The following is a 17,789-nucleotide window of genomic DNA, read 5'->3' on the forward strand; positions in this document are numbered from 1 at the left end:
CCCCGCCACCGGGCGGCAGGGCTCCCACTCAGCCAGACCCTGCCTTCGCCTGCCCTCTGACCAATCAACACCTCGGGTTTTGTCGGTGGCTAATCAGCACTGCCAGTGCTCCATCTGCCCCGCGGTTTGTTGTTTTTTTTTTTTTTTCCCTGTAGAGTTTTAAGTTTAATTCAGTTTCCCTCTTCTTGTTCTGGGTGGGGGAAAGAGAGGGGTTGCCTCCCTTCATCTGAACCCTCGTTGAAGTAAACAGAGGTTTCCCGGGCAGGCGGTGGAGATGGACTGAAAGATCAAAGGAACAGACCTACATCTAGAGAGAGGAAAAGACAGACAGAGGGAACTGACTCAGGTCAGACACACGGCAGAATGGAATGGATGGCAGGAGGAGAGACAGAGATAGGAAGAGAAATGATCTCAAATAGAGACGAGCAGGCAGAAGAAACAGCACAAGGACAGAAAACAGGAAGGGATAGAAAGACACGGGGAGTGTGAGGGAGTGATAGGCAGCTGGGCAGTAAGGGGAGAAAGACTCAGAAACGGTGGGCAGGGAGAGGCGCATGCAAGCTCCTGGACAAATGCAGATGGACAGGTGGACACAGCCAGACACATCCACAAACATAGATTAGGAACAGACACACTGGCCCAAAGGGACAGAGCAAGTGGCTGAGGCTGAGAGACACAGATGGGGGCAGGTGGCAACAGGCAGAGAAAGTCAGATTCAGGCAGAAGAACAGACAGATGTGAGGACAGCAGTGGGACAGGTGCAGGGAGAGACACAGCCAGGCCACCATAGGCTGACCTCAGACAGACAGCCCAATGGAGAAAGGACCCTAGATCTTGGGGGGGGTCCCCAGAGGGAGGCAAGGAGGGAATTTGTAGTTGGGTGGAGAGTGTGGATACACGCTGTCTGTAAATTGGGCACGCCCTGAATTCCTGGACCCCAGCCTAGGCGTTGGGTGGAGCCTGTCCATGCCCTAACTGAGGAGCCCCACTGTCTGTCTCTCTTAAATAGGGGTCTGTGTGTTGACTCCATTCGGGCGTGTGACAAGCATGTCTGTTTCAGGCGAAGCATGTGTCTCCTGCAGGAAGTCAGGAGCGTATACATGGGGTCCGGGCCCCACTTGACTGGGCTGCTTGAGGCCCAGGTGGACAAGAAGCCTCTGTCCTGGCCCCTCCACCCACCTGCCCGCCCCCCACAGGGAGCACAGAATTCCCGGAAAGGCCAGGGGCTGGCTAGGGCTTCAAAGCTAGCCTGGAGGCTTCCACCCCACTGGCAGTGGGAGGAGGGTGAGGGATGGGGCGTTTCCTTCCCCTTAGCAGGAGAGGGACTCTCGAACACTCAGGGATCACAGCCCCATCCAGGGGCTTAGAGATGGAGGCAGACTCACCACCACCCACAGAGGTACACAAACTCCTGTGTAGACTCACAGCCACATACAGAGAATACAGGCTGACTGATTCGAACACACACAGACTGCACATGGAGAGCCAAGGCGATGGGACAGCTGTGCAGAGGGACTTAGTCTTATAAGTATCGTCATCCACAGCCTCAGTGCTGCACACGGAGATAACAGACAGATACAGGAATAGGCTCTCACTGCTTTACTGCTACTGCAGACTCACAGATATCATCGTCACCCACAGACTCGTGGCCACTTGAAAGAGAACCAATGGGCAAATCACACACAGACTCACAGCCACACACAGAGCCAGAGCACACAGACAAATACAATTCCACACAACCAACAACATTATACACAGTCCCAGCATCTCCCACACACATGATTGCAGGTTCAGACGACCCTGGAGGCCAACATTCAGGTTCAGCCTCTATAGTGATACTTCTGTGCATGTGAACTTGTGTATGAACTGTGACCACATACAGCTGTGGTCACAGAGAGAGGTACGCACAGCCAGACACGATTGTAGAGACAGAGAAGCCGTAGTCACAGATACATGCACAACTGCACTCAGGAAAACAGGTGGACACAGCTGTGTATACACAACTATTTACACAAATTAAGTCAGGGAAGATGTGCACGGAGAACACACATATAGGCACACAAACGGAAGAAACAGGGATGCAGAAAGTACATTTACTATCATTACAAAGAGGAAATCCAGAAAATACACCTAAAACTTTTTGAAGAAGAAACAAAGGAGCATTTGCTTGCACCAAAGGAAATACCCTTAGGACACACAATCCAGTATTCTTGCCTGGAGAATCCTCATGGACAGAGGAGCCTGACGAGCTACAGTCCATGGGGTTGCAAAGAGTTGGACACGACTGATTGACTAAGCACACATAGGGCATACACACCTACAGCCACTCACAAGTAGAGACACAAACATGGTGATAGAGAAGAAAGACACACAGACATCAGAGACAGACACACAGAGAAGAGACAGACTTCTCACCCATGAGCATTACAAAGGAGACACAGAAGCACTCAGAGAACACACACACAGCCCCATAGAGATGACTGCACAAGCAGACGGGACCAACAGTTAGTTGCCAAAAAGGAAATACAAGTTGGATAGGCAACCGTGGACACAAGACACAACCAGGCAAGTAACATACTAAGACACATGTGGAGCTCACATACATGTGTTTGTGGCTGGGACCATGTATAGGCAGCTGAGATACCCTCAGGTATTCACACACATGCATGCGTGCATGTGCACACACACACTACTCCCGTCTGTCCGGGCCTACTGTGTCTCTAGTCTCCTCTTCTCCCCAAGAGCCATTACACACCTGTGCCCCAGGCCAGCCAGGGAAAGAGACACCTGTCAGCTGAGACCTTGGCCCAAATGACTAGGGGGCGGGGGGATGGGGACTGGCTAGGCTGGTGTCTAGATTTCAAGAAAAGTTTGAAGTATCCCATCCAAAGAACTGGTGAAACTAGGACAAAAAACAGATGCCCTCACCCATTACCACCCAGCAGCAGCTTCCTACTCTGATCATTGTCCTCCCCTTCCAGGGCCACCCAGGCCTTTAAACATTGCCCAGCACAGGGCCACCCGGGTACATGTCAGGAGGTCGATAAATGTTTCTTATAAAGTGTCATATCATCATCATTATTATTTTCATTTCTGCCTAGTGAACTCTTCTAGGGGAGGAGCAAGCCCTCATCCAGCTCTACACCCCATCGCTCAGCTAAGTTTCAGGGCACTGCAAATAGCAGGTGTTCTACATATGCTGGTAGGAGGAAAAACAAAGGGAAAGTGAAATCTGGCTGCAGAAGCAGGCTGCTTTAGAAGGAACAGATGTCTTTATGCTTTACTGAGGCCTCGAGGCTGTGCCAGGGATAAGAACGCGGTATTCGTTCATCAAATTAGGGCCCTTTCTAGGGGTCATTTAAGGCTTTCGTTGGTTCAGTAAAGCAGACCCTCATGTGACATTTGGGATTGCTATCGAATCTATTAAAAGTTGGTTTAAGTTCTTGTCAGTTCTTCTAAGCAGAACCCCGGCTTTTCATTAAATCACTACACAGCAGCCTTCAGGGGAGGGAACCATGGAGCAAAGCAGTTAATAGCTTGAGTTTTCACAGCTCTGCCACTTAGGAGCTGAGTGGCCAGGAGCAAGTCTCAAAATCTCACTGTCAAGCTTCCCACGGGGCTGCTGCTGCTGCTGCTAAGTCACTTCAGTCGTGTCCGACTCTGTGCGACCCCAAGGACAGCAGCCCACCAGGCTCCACCGTCCCTGGGATTCTCCAGGCAAGAACACTGGAGTGGGTTGCCATTTCCTTCTCCAATGCATGAAAGTGAAAAGTGAAAGTGAAGCTGCTCAGTCGTGTCCGACTCTAAGCGACCCCATGGACTGTGGCCTACCAGGCTCCTCCTATGGGATTTTCCAGGCAAGAGTACTGGAGTGGGTTGCCATTGCCTTCTCACGGGGCTAAGTACTGCCTAACTCAGGGCCATGGGGAACACTGAAGGAATTAGTACAGGTAAAGCACTAAGAACAATGCTTGACATAGAGTAATTGCTCAATAACATCTTTGTGAAAGGAATTAATGAACTCTTCTCATCCAGTGAAAGCAGTACCCCACTGAGCTGGATTTAGGATTCTAATCTCTCCTTTCAGGCAGGCTATCCATGGACAACTTTTCTGTCCCTCAAAGCAGCCCCTGGACAGCAAGACTTCTTGAGTCAGTGTCTGGTCCGCTGAGCCTGGACACCCCCCCCCCCGCCCCGCGTTTCCCTCACGTGGTAAGATGCCCTCTGGCACAGGGCTAGCCTGGCAGCTCCCCTCTCTGACCTTTCTGGAGGCTGAGGGGAGGACAACTTTACACTCAGTGGGGTGCTGGGTGGGAGTTGCAGGCGGACACCTCACTCCGGGAAGAGCCTGGAGAGTTCAGAGCTTGGCTCCTGTCCCCCAATCCCCCCAGCCCTGCTGGAGGAAGCAAGTTTCTTTGCAAAAAGTTAAACATCCTCTTTGTGAGAGGCAAGAAAACAGGACGTGGGAAGCGTCCCACAGGGTGAACCTGGGCCCCCAATGCCTGGCACCTCCTCCTCTCTGTTGAGCAGCGCCTGGTGGCTTGAACCCTTGCTTTCTCACACATGCTAACCTCTGAAGGGGGGCCATGTTCCCACTGCCCCCCACAATGCCCTTGAACTCCAGTGACAAACTCTGGCTTCCTCCCTGGCTCTCCAGGGTCTGTGTCTGGCTGTCTACACCTCCTCCCAGGGCCCCACATAAACGCAGAGCACACCACTAGGGAAAAAGTGAAGGAACAAAGCAATAGAAGGGTGAATTCAACAAACATCTATTGAATACCAACTGTGTGCCGAGCCCTATTCTAGGCGCCAGGGAGGCAACAGTAAACAAAACAAAAGAAATCCCTGCCTAGCAATGCTCACATTTCTAAGGAATGATGAATTGGTTGTTCAGTTCTTTGGATACTCTCCAAGCTCATTCCCACCTCAGGGTCTTTGCACTTGGCGTTCCCTCTGCCTGGAATGCTCTTCCTCCAAATATTCATTCCGGCTCAGCTCAAATGTCACCTCCTCTGAAAGCCTTAGATGACCACACTAAAATAGCAATTCAACCCCTGTTACTCTCCATTCCTTTCATCCTTTATTATTCTTCATAGCTTTTATCACCACCTAACATAACATTAGATCCAACCAGTCCATTCTGAAGGAGATCAGCCCTGGGATTTCTTTGGAAGGAATGATGCTAAAGCTGAAACTCCAGTACTTTGGCCACCTCATGCGAAGAGTTGACTCATTGGAAAAGACCCTGATGCTGGGAGGGATTGGGGGCAGGAGGAGAAGGGGACGACAGAGGATGAGATGGCTGGATGGCATCACTGACTCGATGGACGTGAGTCTGAGTGAACTCCGGGAGTTGGTGATGGACAGGGAGGCCTGGCGTGCTTCGATTCATGGGGTCGCGAAGAGTCGGACACTACTGAGCGACTGAACTGAACTGAACATAACATTATTTATTTATACTTAAGTGCAGTTACTTTAGTAAGTAGATAAATACAGCAGATTTATATATATATATATATATATATATATCTCAGCATATAAATTTATATAAGATGATATATATATTGTACATATACTATACAAAATGCAAAAATATATTCTATATTTCCATATAATGGCATATGTATATTTATTGTATTGTTTACTAATATATAATTTATATACCAGTAAAAATTAGACATCACTATATACTTCTATGTCACCATATACATAGTAAATGGCATGTGTTTACATCTCTATTATATTCATATATACATATCCTCCTTTTCCTCATCTGTAAACGGGGGAAACAGCCATTATTAAACATGAAATTATATAAACTTACAACTAAATTAAATTCTGAAAGGTGATACTCAAAATTCATCACTTATTTTACTACATTTCATTATTTCTATGCTCCTGAGAGATCATTTATCCCTGTTTTATTTGTACAATGGAGATAATAGACATGGTGCACTACTGCACCTCTTCCAGATTCCGTGTTCCGTGACTACACCTTGGTAAGCTGAAATCTGACAAGATAATAGTATGTAAACCATGGAAACTGGCAAATGTTAGAAAGCAGAGCTTCCTTTCCCTCTCCACCTAAATAAATGCTTGTTAACCATTTACCAGAATATCACTGAAAGCACTCAGAGAGTGCCTGGCACATGGTAAACGCTATAATGTTTCCATTACTATATTTGCTTGTGCACTGAGTCCAGACGCAGTCTTTTTTTTCTAGGTCCGAGTTAAAAGTGTTTGAAGAACACAGAATTACAAAGAATTAGTGTGCTGAACTGCACCTATTTAATCTTCCCAGTAACTCTAGGTGGAGTCTGTATTATTTATTATCCCCTTTCTACAGACAGAGAAACCGAAGTTCTGAGAAGGTAACAATCAGAATGAGCTATCAATTAGCGGAAGTGAGATTAGAAATCGCAGACCAGTAGCTTTCGCGCGCCCGCGCACTTAACTAACGCACTCTCCTTCCTCTCAAGTTCACCACCCCAAAGGTAACTGCACTTCACGGTACGCGAAAAATAAGTAGGTGCCAGCGTGCTCGTAGTATCTTGGGAAATGTAGTTCACAGGCTCAAGACATACAGTTGTCCAAGAAGGGAGGAGTGGAGAAAAAGGCGATTTTTCGGCTTATAACAAAAGAGCATAGTCAGTTCTCATGCCTCGCGACATTTCAGCCTTTCCGTGCGAGACTTCGGCGGCTTTACTAGAGCCCGTTGCATGCTGGGAACGGCAATTCGCCAGACCCGCTACGTCGGCATGAGTTGCCGGAACTCACGTGGTAAATTCAGGTCCGGTCCCGGCTTCGCGCGAGCCACCGCATTCCACGATGACAGGCGTGGCACACTCTGGTGGCCCTTAGGCATGCGCGACAGACTTTTGGAGCAACTAAGAACCCAAACTGAAAACCTACGACTTCTCACCGGTTTGCGCTCTCGCCGAGGCTTGTGCTGCTCACGAACCGGCCTCCTTGGTTCCTTTTCTCCCCACTCCCAAAGTTGGAGGTAGGCCCTGGGACGCGGAGGACTTGGGTCCCGACTCAAACAGTTGAGGCATGCCTGCACTGTCCTGCCAGTGAGGGAAGGAGGGAAGTTCGCAACAGTGTGGTTTGGGCAGCTGGCATTGGGTAGGCTCCAGACCCAAGGTTTGTTTGGAGAATAGGACCGCTCCTGCGGGATGGGCTAGGGGTGGGGGACGGGGGCCCAGGGGTCCAGATACCGGCGGAGCTGCCTTGAAGGGGGTCTTGTGGTCCTGGTCCCAGTGGGGACTTGGGCTTTGAGGTAATGATGAGGAGGGACCAGTGGTGTAGCCAGAGGGCTGTTAATGGGTAGGTGTGGAGGTTTGGTGAGCTGCGTGGGTGTAGTAGAGGTCTGGTGGGAGTGTTATTGGGAAATCAGTGGGGGCTAATAGGTGTGCTTTAGTCGATGTGTTCATGGGGGCCAGTGGGGATGTGTTCATTAATGAGGGGATGGTAGAATGGGAAACTGGAAGATAATGGGAGACAAGTAGCAGTGTGATCGCTGGGGGACGAATGGAGTTATGACATTCAAGGGGTTGATAAAGAGTGATGGAGCATAGTGATTCAAAGGATAATGGTGAGGCTGTGGAGGGAATAAGAGGTGAGGGTCATGATCAAGGAACTAATGAAGTAGTGATCAAAGAAGAGAGAATGGGAAGATCAAGGGGTATTGTGATCAAAGGATTTTAGTTTGTGATGATGGCATGATCATTGAAGAAGTAATGAGAACAGAGTGAGCAAAGAGAGGGTAATAAGTAAGCTGTTGGGTGTGATCATAAATTGATTATTGGGTGGGGAAACAGGTGGGCAGTGAGGGGAGAATGGTGTGTATGGGGAGATGTATGATAATCAAGGATTAAGGTGAATGTGGTAAGAAGAGTTAACAGGGTCTAGTGATCTGTGAAGGATCAATTGGAGGGCCGAGCTAAAGGGGGTTGATAAATCATAGTAAATGAGAGTTTAATGGGGAACTAATAGACCATGATCCTCCAGGTATTAATGGGGGATGATAAAAGAATTATCGGGCTTCCCAAGTGGCTCAGTAGTAAAGAATCTGCCTGCAATGCAGGAGATGTGGGTTCGATCCCTGGGTCAGGAAGATCCGCTGGAGAAGGGATTGGTTACCCGCTCCAGTATTCTTGCCTGGAAAACCCCATGCACATTGGAGCCTGGCGGGCTACAGTCCATGGGGTTACAAAAGAGTCGGACATGACTTAGCGACTAAACAACAACAAAAGGAATAATTGGGGCCTAATCATTTCAGGGGAGAGAGATTAAGGAGGCGGGGAATGCAGTGAGCTAGTGTGAGGGTAATAGAGTTAAAGCAGGGGATTAATGGGGCCTAGTAGGGCTTTATGACTAGGGGTAGTGAGGAGAGCTGGGGGTGGTGGTGAGATGTTATTTGGGTTAAGGTGGGCAGAGAAGGGTTGATCGTGAGACTTGCAGGGTTTAATATGTGGAGTGTAAGTGACAGCAGTGGGAGGTGGACAGGGTCAGTAACATCATCTATGTGATAAGTGTTGGGTTTGTGGGACTTTGAGGGGTCTGTTGGCTTAATGGTGGAATCTGTAGGGTGAGCGGTGGAGCCTGAGACCTCAGTAATGGGATCCTAGGCTCGGTGAGCTCAGTGGGTTAGTGACTGGGCTCCAACCTCGCCACCTGTTGAGAGAACTGTCACATAGATCAGATGAGCCTGGTTTAGTTCATGTGGTTCTCACAGCCCTGCAGAGATAGGTAATGGCCCACTCACCTACTTACTGATATGGGGCAGCATCAGCTTACTGTTGGCAGGTCCCTGGGCAAACAGTGTGGAAGATGGGACGGACGTCAAAGGACAAGAGAGATGTCTACTACCGCCTAGCCAAGGAGAATGGCTGGCGTGCCCGCAGTGCCTTCAAGCTGCTACAACTTGATGAGGAATTCCAACTCTTCCAAGGTCCCCATTTTTGGTGGGCAGTTCACTGGGGGATGGGGCGGGCGAAGGAAATAGACAAGTGGGCTAGGTCTACAGAGCTCTGTGTGGTAGGTGGGCTGACTTGGAGGGTCTGTGGGGCAGTCAGGAAGATGGCAGGTACTCAAAAGGATCTGGGCAGCAGGTAGATATGGGTGCTTCCTGGGGGAAAGGGGTAAACTTTGCAGGGTCCCAGGTTGGAGAGGTGGCTGAAGCTGACCAGTGCACCTTCCTGTGTGTGCTCAGGTGTGACGCGGGCAGTTGACTTGTGTGCGGCCCCAGGCAGCTGGAGCCAGGTGCTGAGTCAGAAGATTGGGTGAGTGTGGAGTCCCAGATGGGAGGCTGGGAGGGCAGACTAGGTTGGAGGGTGGACCAGGAGTAAAAACTGAGCTGACACAGACCATGTTGTCCACAGGGGCCAAGGGTCTGGCCACGTGGTGGCTGTGGACCTTCAGGCTATGGCTCCACTACCAGGTGTGTTACAGATCCAGGGGGATATCACCCAGGTGAGAGCATGGCTGGGGGTGTTGGTGTGTATTCTGGACAAAGGCCCTCCCAATCTGGGGTTTGCAGCAAGTGGAAGAAAGAAAAAGACAAAGAGACCAAGAAAGACAGACAGGTAGAGTAGCTGAGAGAAACCAAGAGAGGATAACAGAAGAGGAACAGAGCCAGTGAGTTGTCATCACAGAGAGACAGCAAAAAAATATTCCCAGAGATGGAGCCCAGTCTCAGGCAAAGCCTGAGAATTTGGCTGACCTGATGCTGTGGGCCAGGGCCGTGGTGGGCTTAGAGGGCTGTGGTGGGGATGCTGTGGGGCCACTCATCATCCCTTTCTTCCATAGCTGTCCACTGCCAAAGAGATCATCCAGCATTTTGAAGGCTGCCCCGCGGACCTAGTAGTGTGTGACGGGGCTCCTGATGGTAAACAGCAGGGATTGGGAGGCCAGGCGGGGGGTCCTTTGCATGTTCCTCTCTGTATGTCCCACTTCTGTTGGCTTCTTTTATTGCCTCTCCCCTGCACTGTCAGCTGTTCCCACATCTGGCAACTTCTCCCTACCTCTGTTTCCTGTTCTCTGCCTCTGTCTTCTACTGTTTTGGTTTTATCCACCCTTTTGTCATCTCTCTGCAACTGTTCCATTCCACTCACTTCTTTTTTTTTTAAGTCAGCCATCTATCCATCCATTCAGCACATTTACTGAGCATCTGTTGTGTGTCAGGCACTGTTAGACATGTTGGGAGGATAACATGAATAAAATTCTACTATTCTCTGACCTCATAGAGCTGGTGTTCTAGTGGGAGCAGACAGAAAAGAAACAAATGATTGAATTATAAAGCATGTCAAAAGGTGATAGGCACCATGGGGAAATAATGAAAATGAGAGAGAGGGAGGGAATACCTGGAGGAATTTTAAGTAAAGTGGAGAAGGCCTCACTGCCTTTAGCATAAAGACCTAAAGCAGCCAAGGGAGTGGGCTAGGGCACATCTGGATAAAGAGCAATCCAGGTAAAGTGATTGGCACATACAAAGGACTTGAGGTAGGAGGGTGAAGAGCAAGATCACTGTGGCTGGATCAGAGTAAGCGTGAGAGTGGTAGGAGGTAAGGTCAGTGAGGTGGTGGGAATCAGATCCTCAGGTGGATCTTTCTGGGCCACAGTGGTGACTTTGGCTCCTTCACTAAGACAAGAGCATGGAGAAAGCCATGGGGTGGTTGTGAGCAGAGGAGGGCCATGCCTGATGTGTGTCTTGACAGGATCCCTCTGGCTGCTGTGAGCAGTGTGAGGGCTGAGACCTGGGGAGGGGAGGCTGCTGTAGTCATCCAGGTGAGTGGCGATGGTGGTGGAGATGAGTAGAGGAGATCTTTTGAAAGAGTTGAGAAAGTTTACTAATGGCTTAAATGTGGATGTGAGAAGAGATTGGGAGGGGTGTGTGTGTATCAAAGGTAACTACCTTGAAGGTTTTGGCTTGAACAACTGGAAGGATCAGGTGAGATGGGGGAAATGATGGGAGGAGCAAGTTCCAGCAAGAAGGTAAAGAGTTTATTTTTGGATGTGTTGCATCTGAGATGTTCGTTCTGATCTGAATCTGGACTGGAGATAGAAGAAATAATACTCGTGCCTAAGATTGTTTTGAGATTGAAAATGAATGTCTTAGGGTTAGGAGCTCAGAATATGCATCCAGTTGGCAGATGTAGTCATTTGCATGCAGAACCTTAGTAGTAAGAGAGCTTGGTAAATGTTTTTAGCGCTCTAACCTCTTTGGGACAGGAAGATAGCTAGACTGTATGGCCCCCTAACGCTGTTCCTCTTGCCACAGTAACCGGCCTCCACGATGTTGATGAGTATATGCAGGCCCAGCTCCTCCTAGCTGTGAGTAACCCTGGCTGTCCCTACCTCAGTTTGGCCCCCTCCTGGCTGGCTGTATCTCAGCCTTAGCCATCTGTCCTGCCCATAGGCTCTGAATATTGCTACACACGTCTTGAAGCCAGGGGGCTGCTTTGTGGCTAAGGTAAGTCTCAGGGAACCTGGTAGGGGGTAGAGAGGAGTCCCCAAAGTTCATCCTCATGCCTCCATCTCTGCCTCCCCACCCTGCAGATCTTCCGAGGCCGGGATGTGACGCTGATCTATAGCCAGCTGCGTGTCTTCTTCTCCAGCGTGCTCTGTGCCAAGCCCAGAAGCAGCCGGAACTCCAGCATTGGTCAGTGGGGTAGAGGGGCCAGGCAGGGGTTTTGAATCTCAGAGGCCCATCTCACATGGAGTGGAGGCAGCAGTTGCCCCTCACTCTACCTTCTCCCCATAGAGGCCTTTGCTGTCTGTAAGGGTTACGACCCCCCTGAGGGCTTCCTGCCGGACCTGACCAAACCCCTGCTGGACCACTCTTATGGTGAGAGCCCTGGGCCCCATCCCTGGGGAGAGTTTGTCTGCCAGTGAAATTTTATGTCCCAGGAGGGCCGTTAGCCCCACGCCCAGCTGAAACCCTGCCCCTTAAGGGAATGCTGTCCCAAAGGGATCTTCAGCCCCACCCTCTGAAAATTCCACCCCTGTAGGGGTATTTTGATCTAGGAGGATCTTCAGCTTAGTTCCCTAGTGATGACTCTTAGACCTGGTGAAAGTTCTGAGTCCTACCCCAAGGGACACTCCACCTGCCTAAGGAGTTTCTAGCCTAGGAAGACTCAGTCACACCCCCAGGTAGAAACCCTGCCTCTGTGTGGGAATTTTGTCCTGTGAGGGCCTTCAACCTGGCCCCAGAGGGAAAAAGCACAGGGCTGCTTTTGTGTCAAGCATGCTTGAGTGAGACAAAGTCCAGGCAGTGTATGGCAGGTGGCCATAAGTGCAGTGGGAGAAAAGCAGGTTGGGGAGGGCTGTTTTAGAATGAGTGATCATGGAGGGCTTCCCTGAGGAGGTGATCTGAACCAAATGAAGGATTTCTGGTGCAAGAGTATAGAGAGTAGCTGGTGGATATGTGAGGGAGGCCTCCGTACCCATCTGGGGTGCAGCCTGAGTCACAGCTGACCCCAGACACCCTGGCCCTGTCTTGTCTCATCTGTCCCTGCTTGTCAGATCCAGATTTCAACCAGTTGGATGGCCCCACCCGCATCATTGTGCCATTTGTGACCTGTGGGGACCTGAGCGCCTATGATTCAGACCGCAGTTACCCACTGGACGTAAGTGCCCTGTCAACAGTGGGTTGGATGGGGGGTGCTGTCCTCTGTTCCCAGGTCCTCACAATGTGTGTGAGGACCCTCCCAATGTGTGTCCCTGCAGCTAGAGGATGGTTCAGAATACAAGTACACTCCACCCACGCAGCCCCCCATCTCACCGCCCTACCAGGAGGCCTGCGCATTGAAGAAGAAGGGGCAGCTGGCCAAGGAGATCTGCCCCCAGGACTGCCCCATGAGCACAGTGGACTTGTTGCCCCAGTCCCTGGCCACTCCACAGCGCTACACCCTGCAGACGTCTGAGGTCTGAAAACATGGACCCAGAGCCCTCGGTGCCCACAGTGACCCCCTCTTCATGTGCTTCTTTCTACCCCAAATCATGTGGTATCTGGGACAAACTTCTGTTTCCTAACTCCCAATAGCTATAAAAATCAATGGGTAAAACCAAGTATAGTGAGCAGAAAAGCTTAACCAAATATCTGAGTCTCTCTTCTTTTTCTTGGGTAGGTGGAAGACAGTGGAGTGACTTGCTCATCTTAACACATGAAGGTAAATTTGCCTTTTTAATCTAAGAATTTGAGTAAACAGCATCTTTAAGAAAAAACTGAGTAAAATTCTACTTTTTTAAATTTTTACATCAACTGGTAAGATTTCAGTCAGCAGACCTTTACTAAAACTCCTGATGTTATGTGTCAGGAACTGCCTTAATGATTTTACACATTGAGGTACTCAGTAAACATTTATTGAACACATGCTGTGTGCTGGGCATTGCTCTAGATTTGAAGATGAAGCAGGGAACAAAACAGGCAGATACCCTGACCCTCAGAGCTTCTAGTATAGGAAAGAGGTAATAGTTCACAATCTAAATGCAGGAGTTTCCACTCACACATACATGTACTATTTATCTTGCTCTGTGTCCACCCATATGTATATAATATGTAAAAGTAACCTGGGATATGAAAAAATTTTAAAGCAAGGTAAAGAGATAAGGGCTTCCCAGATGGTGCTAGAGGTAAAGAACCCACTTGCCGATACAGAAGACATAAGAGACACAGGTTTGATCCTGGGTCAGGAAGATCCCCTGGAGAAAGTCATGGCAACCCACTCCAGTATTCTTGCCTGGAGAATCCCATGGACAGAGGAGCCTGGTGGGCTACAGTCCATAGGGTCATAACAAGTGATAACACAAATGAAGAGACTTAGCACATAGCACACAAAAGATCAAGAATTCTAGGGTCTGGCAGTTTGCAGTTTTTAAGACAGTTATTGTGGAAGGTCTCACTGAGGTGATGTTTGAGCAGAGACCTGAAGGAGATGAGGGAGAGAATCCATGTATTAATCTAGGGTAAGAACATTCTAGGGAGAGGAAATGGCAAATGCAAAGGCCCTGAGGTGGAATGGTGGGGGAGCAGTGAGGAGCCGGTTTGCCTGGAACAGTCTGGGCTAAACCTATCAGTGCTGGAGGGCTTCTCATCCTCAGGACACCACTTTAGAGGACATCCCCGTCTGACAATGGCTTTGCAGTTTATTCAGACCAAGTTTACCATTAAAATAAGTAAAAAAGACACCTTAAAAAAATGAAATGGCAGATCACAGTGGGAAAAGATATTTATAATCTGTACATGTATAGTATCCATGATATTTAAAAAGCTGCTATAAATCAATAAGGAAAATATGAGAATGCCCAGTAAGTACATGAAAAGCTGCTCTTCAGAGAAATGCAAGCTAAAACTAAAAAGATTAACAATATTAAATATCTGAAAGGACGTGCAGCATTGGAACCCTTGTATATACCAAGGGCAGCATATAATGGTGTAACTGCTAGATAATTGTTAGGAATTATCTGCTAAAGCTGCATGTGTATTTAGTTCCAGCAAGAAAGGAGTACTTCAATGTTCCTAACCATCCCATTTATAGTACCCCCCAGACTAAATACAGTCCAAACACCCATAAGCTGTAGGATGGATCGTTAAATCCTGGTTTATTCACAGTGGAGAACTACATATCAAAAAGAATGAACATTATATGTTTTATGCATTTTCTGTGAGTTATGGTTCACAATGAAAGTAGAGGAAAAAACTGCACAAAAATGTAGCTGAGAAAACAATGAGTATAGTAGAAGACAGTGGGAAACATATTTTGGTTTAAAACTTCTTTTACTTTGACCTTTTAGTTAGCTGGCAATCTGATAAGGACTCGGAAGCTGTTTGCTGTCAGGAAAACCAGAACTTGAGTTGATGAACTTGTTTTCAAATACCTCGTCAACCCATCCTGACAGGCTCTGAGGAGGAACCTCCAGCAACCGCCACAAACACAACAAGGAAAGAAACATCCCGGCGTGCCCGTCTGCACTGTAGGGGGGATTCTTGAGTAGGGTCTTGCTTTCTCTAAATCTTCCCAGCCCTGTGTCCTGAATATGTCCAGAACTCACCCTGAAAGCAGGGCTTCTTAACCCTGGGTAGAAGTCAGGGGTATTTGTGAACTTAATGGAGGGAAATCAGTTCAGTTTTACTAACTGAAATTTTAGCTTTCCTCCAGAATCTGAATGCTGGCAGCAAATCAGTATTGTAAAGTTACTTTTACAGTAGTAGAAGCAGTGCCTGCAACTTGCCCACCAGTACGTATCAAAGTTACTTGTTTATGTTGTTACAACTTATTACAGTTGTCATGGGCATCTTAAAATATTGGTCACTACTTTGGATAAAATCTTTTTTAATTTATTTTTTTATTTTTTTTAACTTTTATTTTATTTTTAAACTTTACAAAATTGTATTAGTTTTGCCAAATATTGAAATGAATCTGCCACAGGTATACATGTGTTCCCCATCCTAAACCCTCCTCCCTCCTCGCTCCCCATACCATCCCTCTGGGTCGTCCCAGTGCACCAGCCCCAAGCATCCAGTATCATGCATCGAACCTGGACTGGCAACTCGTTTCATACATAATATATTTTTTTAATTGAAGGATAATTTCTTTACAGAATTTTGTGGTTTTCTGTCGCAAATCAACAAGAATCAGCCATAGGAACACCCAGGTCCCCTCCCTCCCAACTCGCTTCTCATCCCACCCTTCTAGATTGTCACAGAGCCCCTGTTTGAGTCATGCAGCGATTTCCCATTGGCTATCTATTTTACATATGGTATTATTGTAAGTTTCCATACATCTCACCCTCTCCCTCCCCTCCTCCCCAGCCATTTCCTTAGGTCTGTTCTCTACATATGTTTCTCCATTGCTGCCCTGAAAATTAATTCATCAGTACCATCATTCTAGATTCCATATATATGCATCAGTACACAATATTTATATTTCCTCTTTCTGACTTCCTTCAGTGTGTATAATCAGCTCTAGGTTCGTCCACCTCATTAGAACTGACTCAAATGTGTTCCTTTTTATGGCTGAGTAGTATTCCATTGTATATATGTACCACAACTTCTTTATCCATTCGTCAGTCAGTGGACTTCCAGGTTGCTTCCATGTTCTAGCTATTATAAATAGTGCTGCAATGAACATCGGGGGTACACGTGTCTTTTTCAGTTTTGGTTTCCTCAGGGTACATGCTTACGAGTAGGATTGCTGGGTCATATGGTGGTTTTATTCCTAGCTTTTTAAGGAATCTCCAAACCATCTTCCATAGTGGCTATATCAGTTTATGTTCCCACCAGCAATGCAAGAGGGTTCCCTTTTCTCCACATCCTCTCCAGCATTTATTGTTTGTAGACTTTTTGATGATGGCCATTCTGATTGGTGTGAGGTGGTATCTCATTATAGTTTTGATTTGCATTTCTCTAATAATGAGTGATGTTGAGGATCTTTTCATGTGTTTGTTAGCCATCTGTATGTCTTCTTTGGGGAAATGTCTGTTTAGGTCTTTTCCCCACTTTTTGATTGGGCTGTTTGTTTTTCTGATTTTGAGTTGTATGAGCTGCTTGTATATTTTGGAAATTAATTCTTTGTCAGTTGTTTAATTTGCTATTATTTTCTCCCATTCTAAGGGTTGTCTTTTTACCTTGTTTGTAGTGAATAAGGTCTTATAATTTGATGTACTAATTAAAGTTCATTTATTGTAGCACCTCAATGTTGTTTCATTTTAATATGATACTTTTTCTTTTATTGGAACTGTAATTGACATATTGATATAATATGTGTAATTTGAAAGTATGTAACATAATGACTTAATATATATTGCAAAATGACTACCACAAGTTTAGTTAACATCTATCACATCACATAGTTAGTTTTTTCCTTGTGATATGAGCTTTTAAGATTTGCTCTTGGACTTACCTGGAGGTCCAGTGATTGAGAGTCTGCCTGCCAATGCAGGGGACACGGGTTTGATCCCTGGTCCAGGAAGAGTCTACATGCAGTGGAGCATCTAAGCCCATGCACAACTGCTGAAGCCTGTGCTCCGTAACTACAGAGAAGCCCCCACTCGCCACAACTAGAGGAAGCCCATATGCAGCAACAAAGACCCAGCACAGCCAAATGTAAATTAATTTAAAAAAGATTTGCTCTCTAAGCAACTTTCAAATATACAAAATAGTATTGATAAGTATAGTCACTATGCACTATTACATCCCAGAACTTATAACTGGAAGCTGTACCTTTTTACCACCTTCCCCCATTTTTAGATTCCATATTTAGTATTTGTGTTTTCTGACTTCATTTAGCATAATGCTCTTGAGGTCCATCCATGTAGTCACAAATGGACTTCCCTCATAGCTCAGTCAGTAAAGAATCTGCCTGCAATGCAGGAGACCTGGGTTCAATTCCTGGGTTGGGAAGATCCCCTGGAGAAGGAAATGGTAATCTACTCCAGTATTCTTGCCTGGAAAATCCTATGTACAGAGGGGCCTGGTGGGCTACAGTCCATGGGGTCACAAGAGTCAAACACGACTGAGTGACTAAACCACCACCACCACCACCTTTTTTTTTATGGCTGAATAATACTCTGTCATATGCATATGCCAAATCTTCTTTATCCATTTGTCTGTTGACAAGACACCTAGGTTGTTTCCATATTTTTGCTGTTGTCAGTAATACTACAGGGACATGGGGGTGCAGATATCTCTTTGAGTAGTGACTTCATCTCTTTTGGATACAGACCCAAAAGTATATATTTGGGATCCAGGGATAGCTGGATTATATGTTAAGTTTTGTTTAAATTTT

At 47.2% G+C, this 17,789-nt stretch overlaps 1 protein-coding gene across 6 annotated transcripts; it reads left to right on the forward strand.

Annotated features, from left to right (window-relative positions):
• The first annotated feature begins 6,782 nt into the window (after positions 1-6,782).
• Positions 6,783-16,692, forward strand: FTSJ1 (FtsJ RNA 2'-O-methyltransferase 1). Of its 6 annotated transcripts, none has more exons than XM_024987995.2 (13): positions 6,783-7,003; positions 8,789-8,953; positions 9,215-9,284; positions 9,384-9,474; positions 9,811-9,889; positions 11,282-11,334; positions 11,420-11,473; positions 11,560-11,662; positions 11,765-11,848; positions 12,526-12,629; positions 12,730-12,927; positions 13,131-13,172; positions 14,797-16,692. In XM_024987995.2, exons 2-12 carry the CDS (start codon positions 8,833-8,835, stop codon positions 13,161-13,163), a joined length of 990 nt encoding a protein of 329 aa, XP_024843763.1. In that variant the 5' UTR covers positions 6,783-7,003; positions 8,789-8,832; the 3' UTR covers positions 13,164-13,172; positions 14,797-16,692. The 6 variants fall into 6 exon arrangements, with proteins under 6 accessions (XP_024843763.1, XP_005228184.1, XP_005228186.1 ...); XM_005228127.5 differs by having other exon boundaries at positions 8,795-8,953; XM_005228129.5 differs by having other exon boundaries at positions 8,809-8,966.
• Positions 16,693-17,789: the final 1,097 nt, after the last annotated feature.

Source organism: Bos taurus, chromosome X, assembly GCF_002263795.3.
Source record: "Bos taurus isolate L1 Dominette 01449 registration number 42190680 breed Hereford chromosome X, ARS-UCD2.0, whole genome shotgun sequence".
NCBI classification, from domain to species: domain Eukaryota; kingdom Metazoa; phylum Chordata; class Mammalia; order Artiodactyla; family Bovidae; genus Bos; species Bos taurus.

What these genes read in the sequence shown, in the direction of transcription:
- FTSJ1 (XM_024987995.2), top strand. Translation starts at nt 8,833, where the DNA reads ATGGGACGGACGTCAAAGGACAAGAGAGATGTCTACTACCGCCTAGCC. An exon ending in AGGCCCAGCTCCTCCTAGCT is followed by an intron (nt 11,335 to 11,419) that starts GTGAGTAACCCT and finishes TCCTGCCCATAG; the next exon opens with GCTCTGAATATTGCTACACA. An exon ending in CAGCCGGAACTCCAGCATTG is followed by an intron (nt 11,663 to 11,764) that starts GTCAGTGGGGTA and finishes TTCTCCCCATAG; the next exon opens with AGGCCTTTGCTGTCTGTAAG.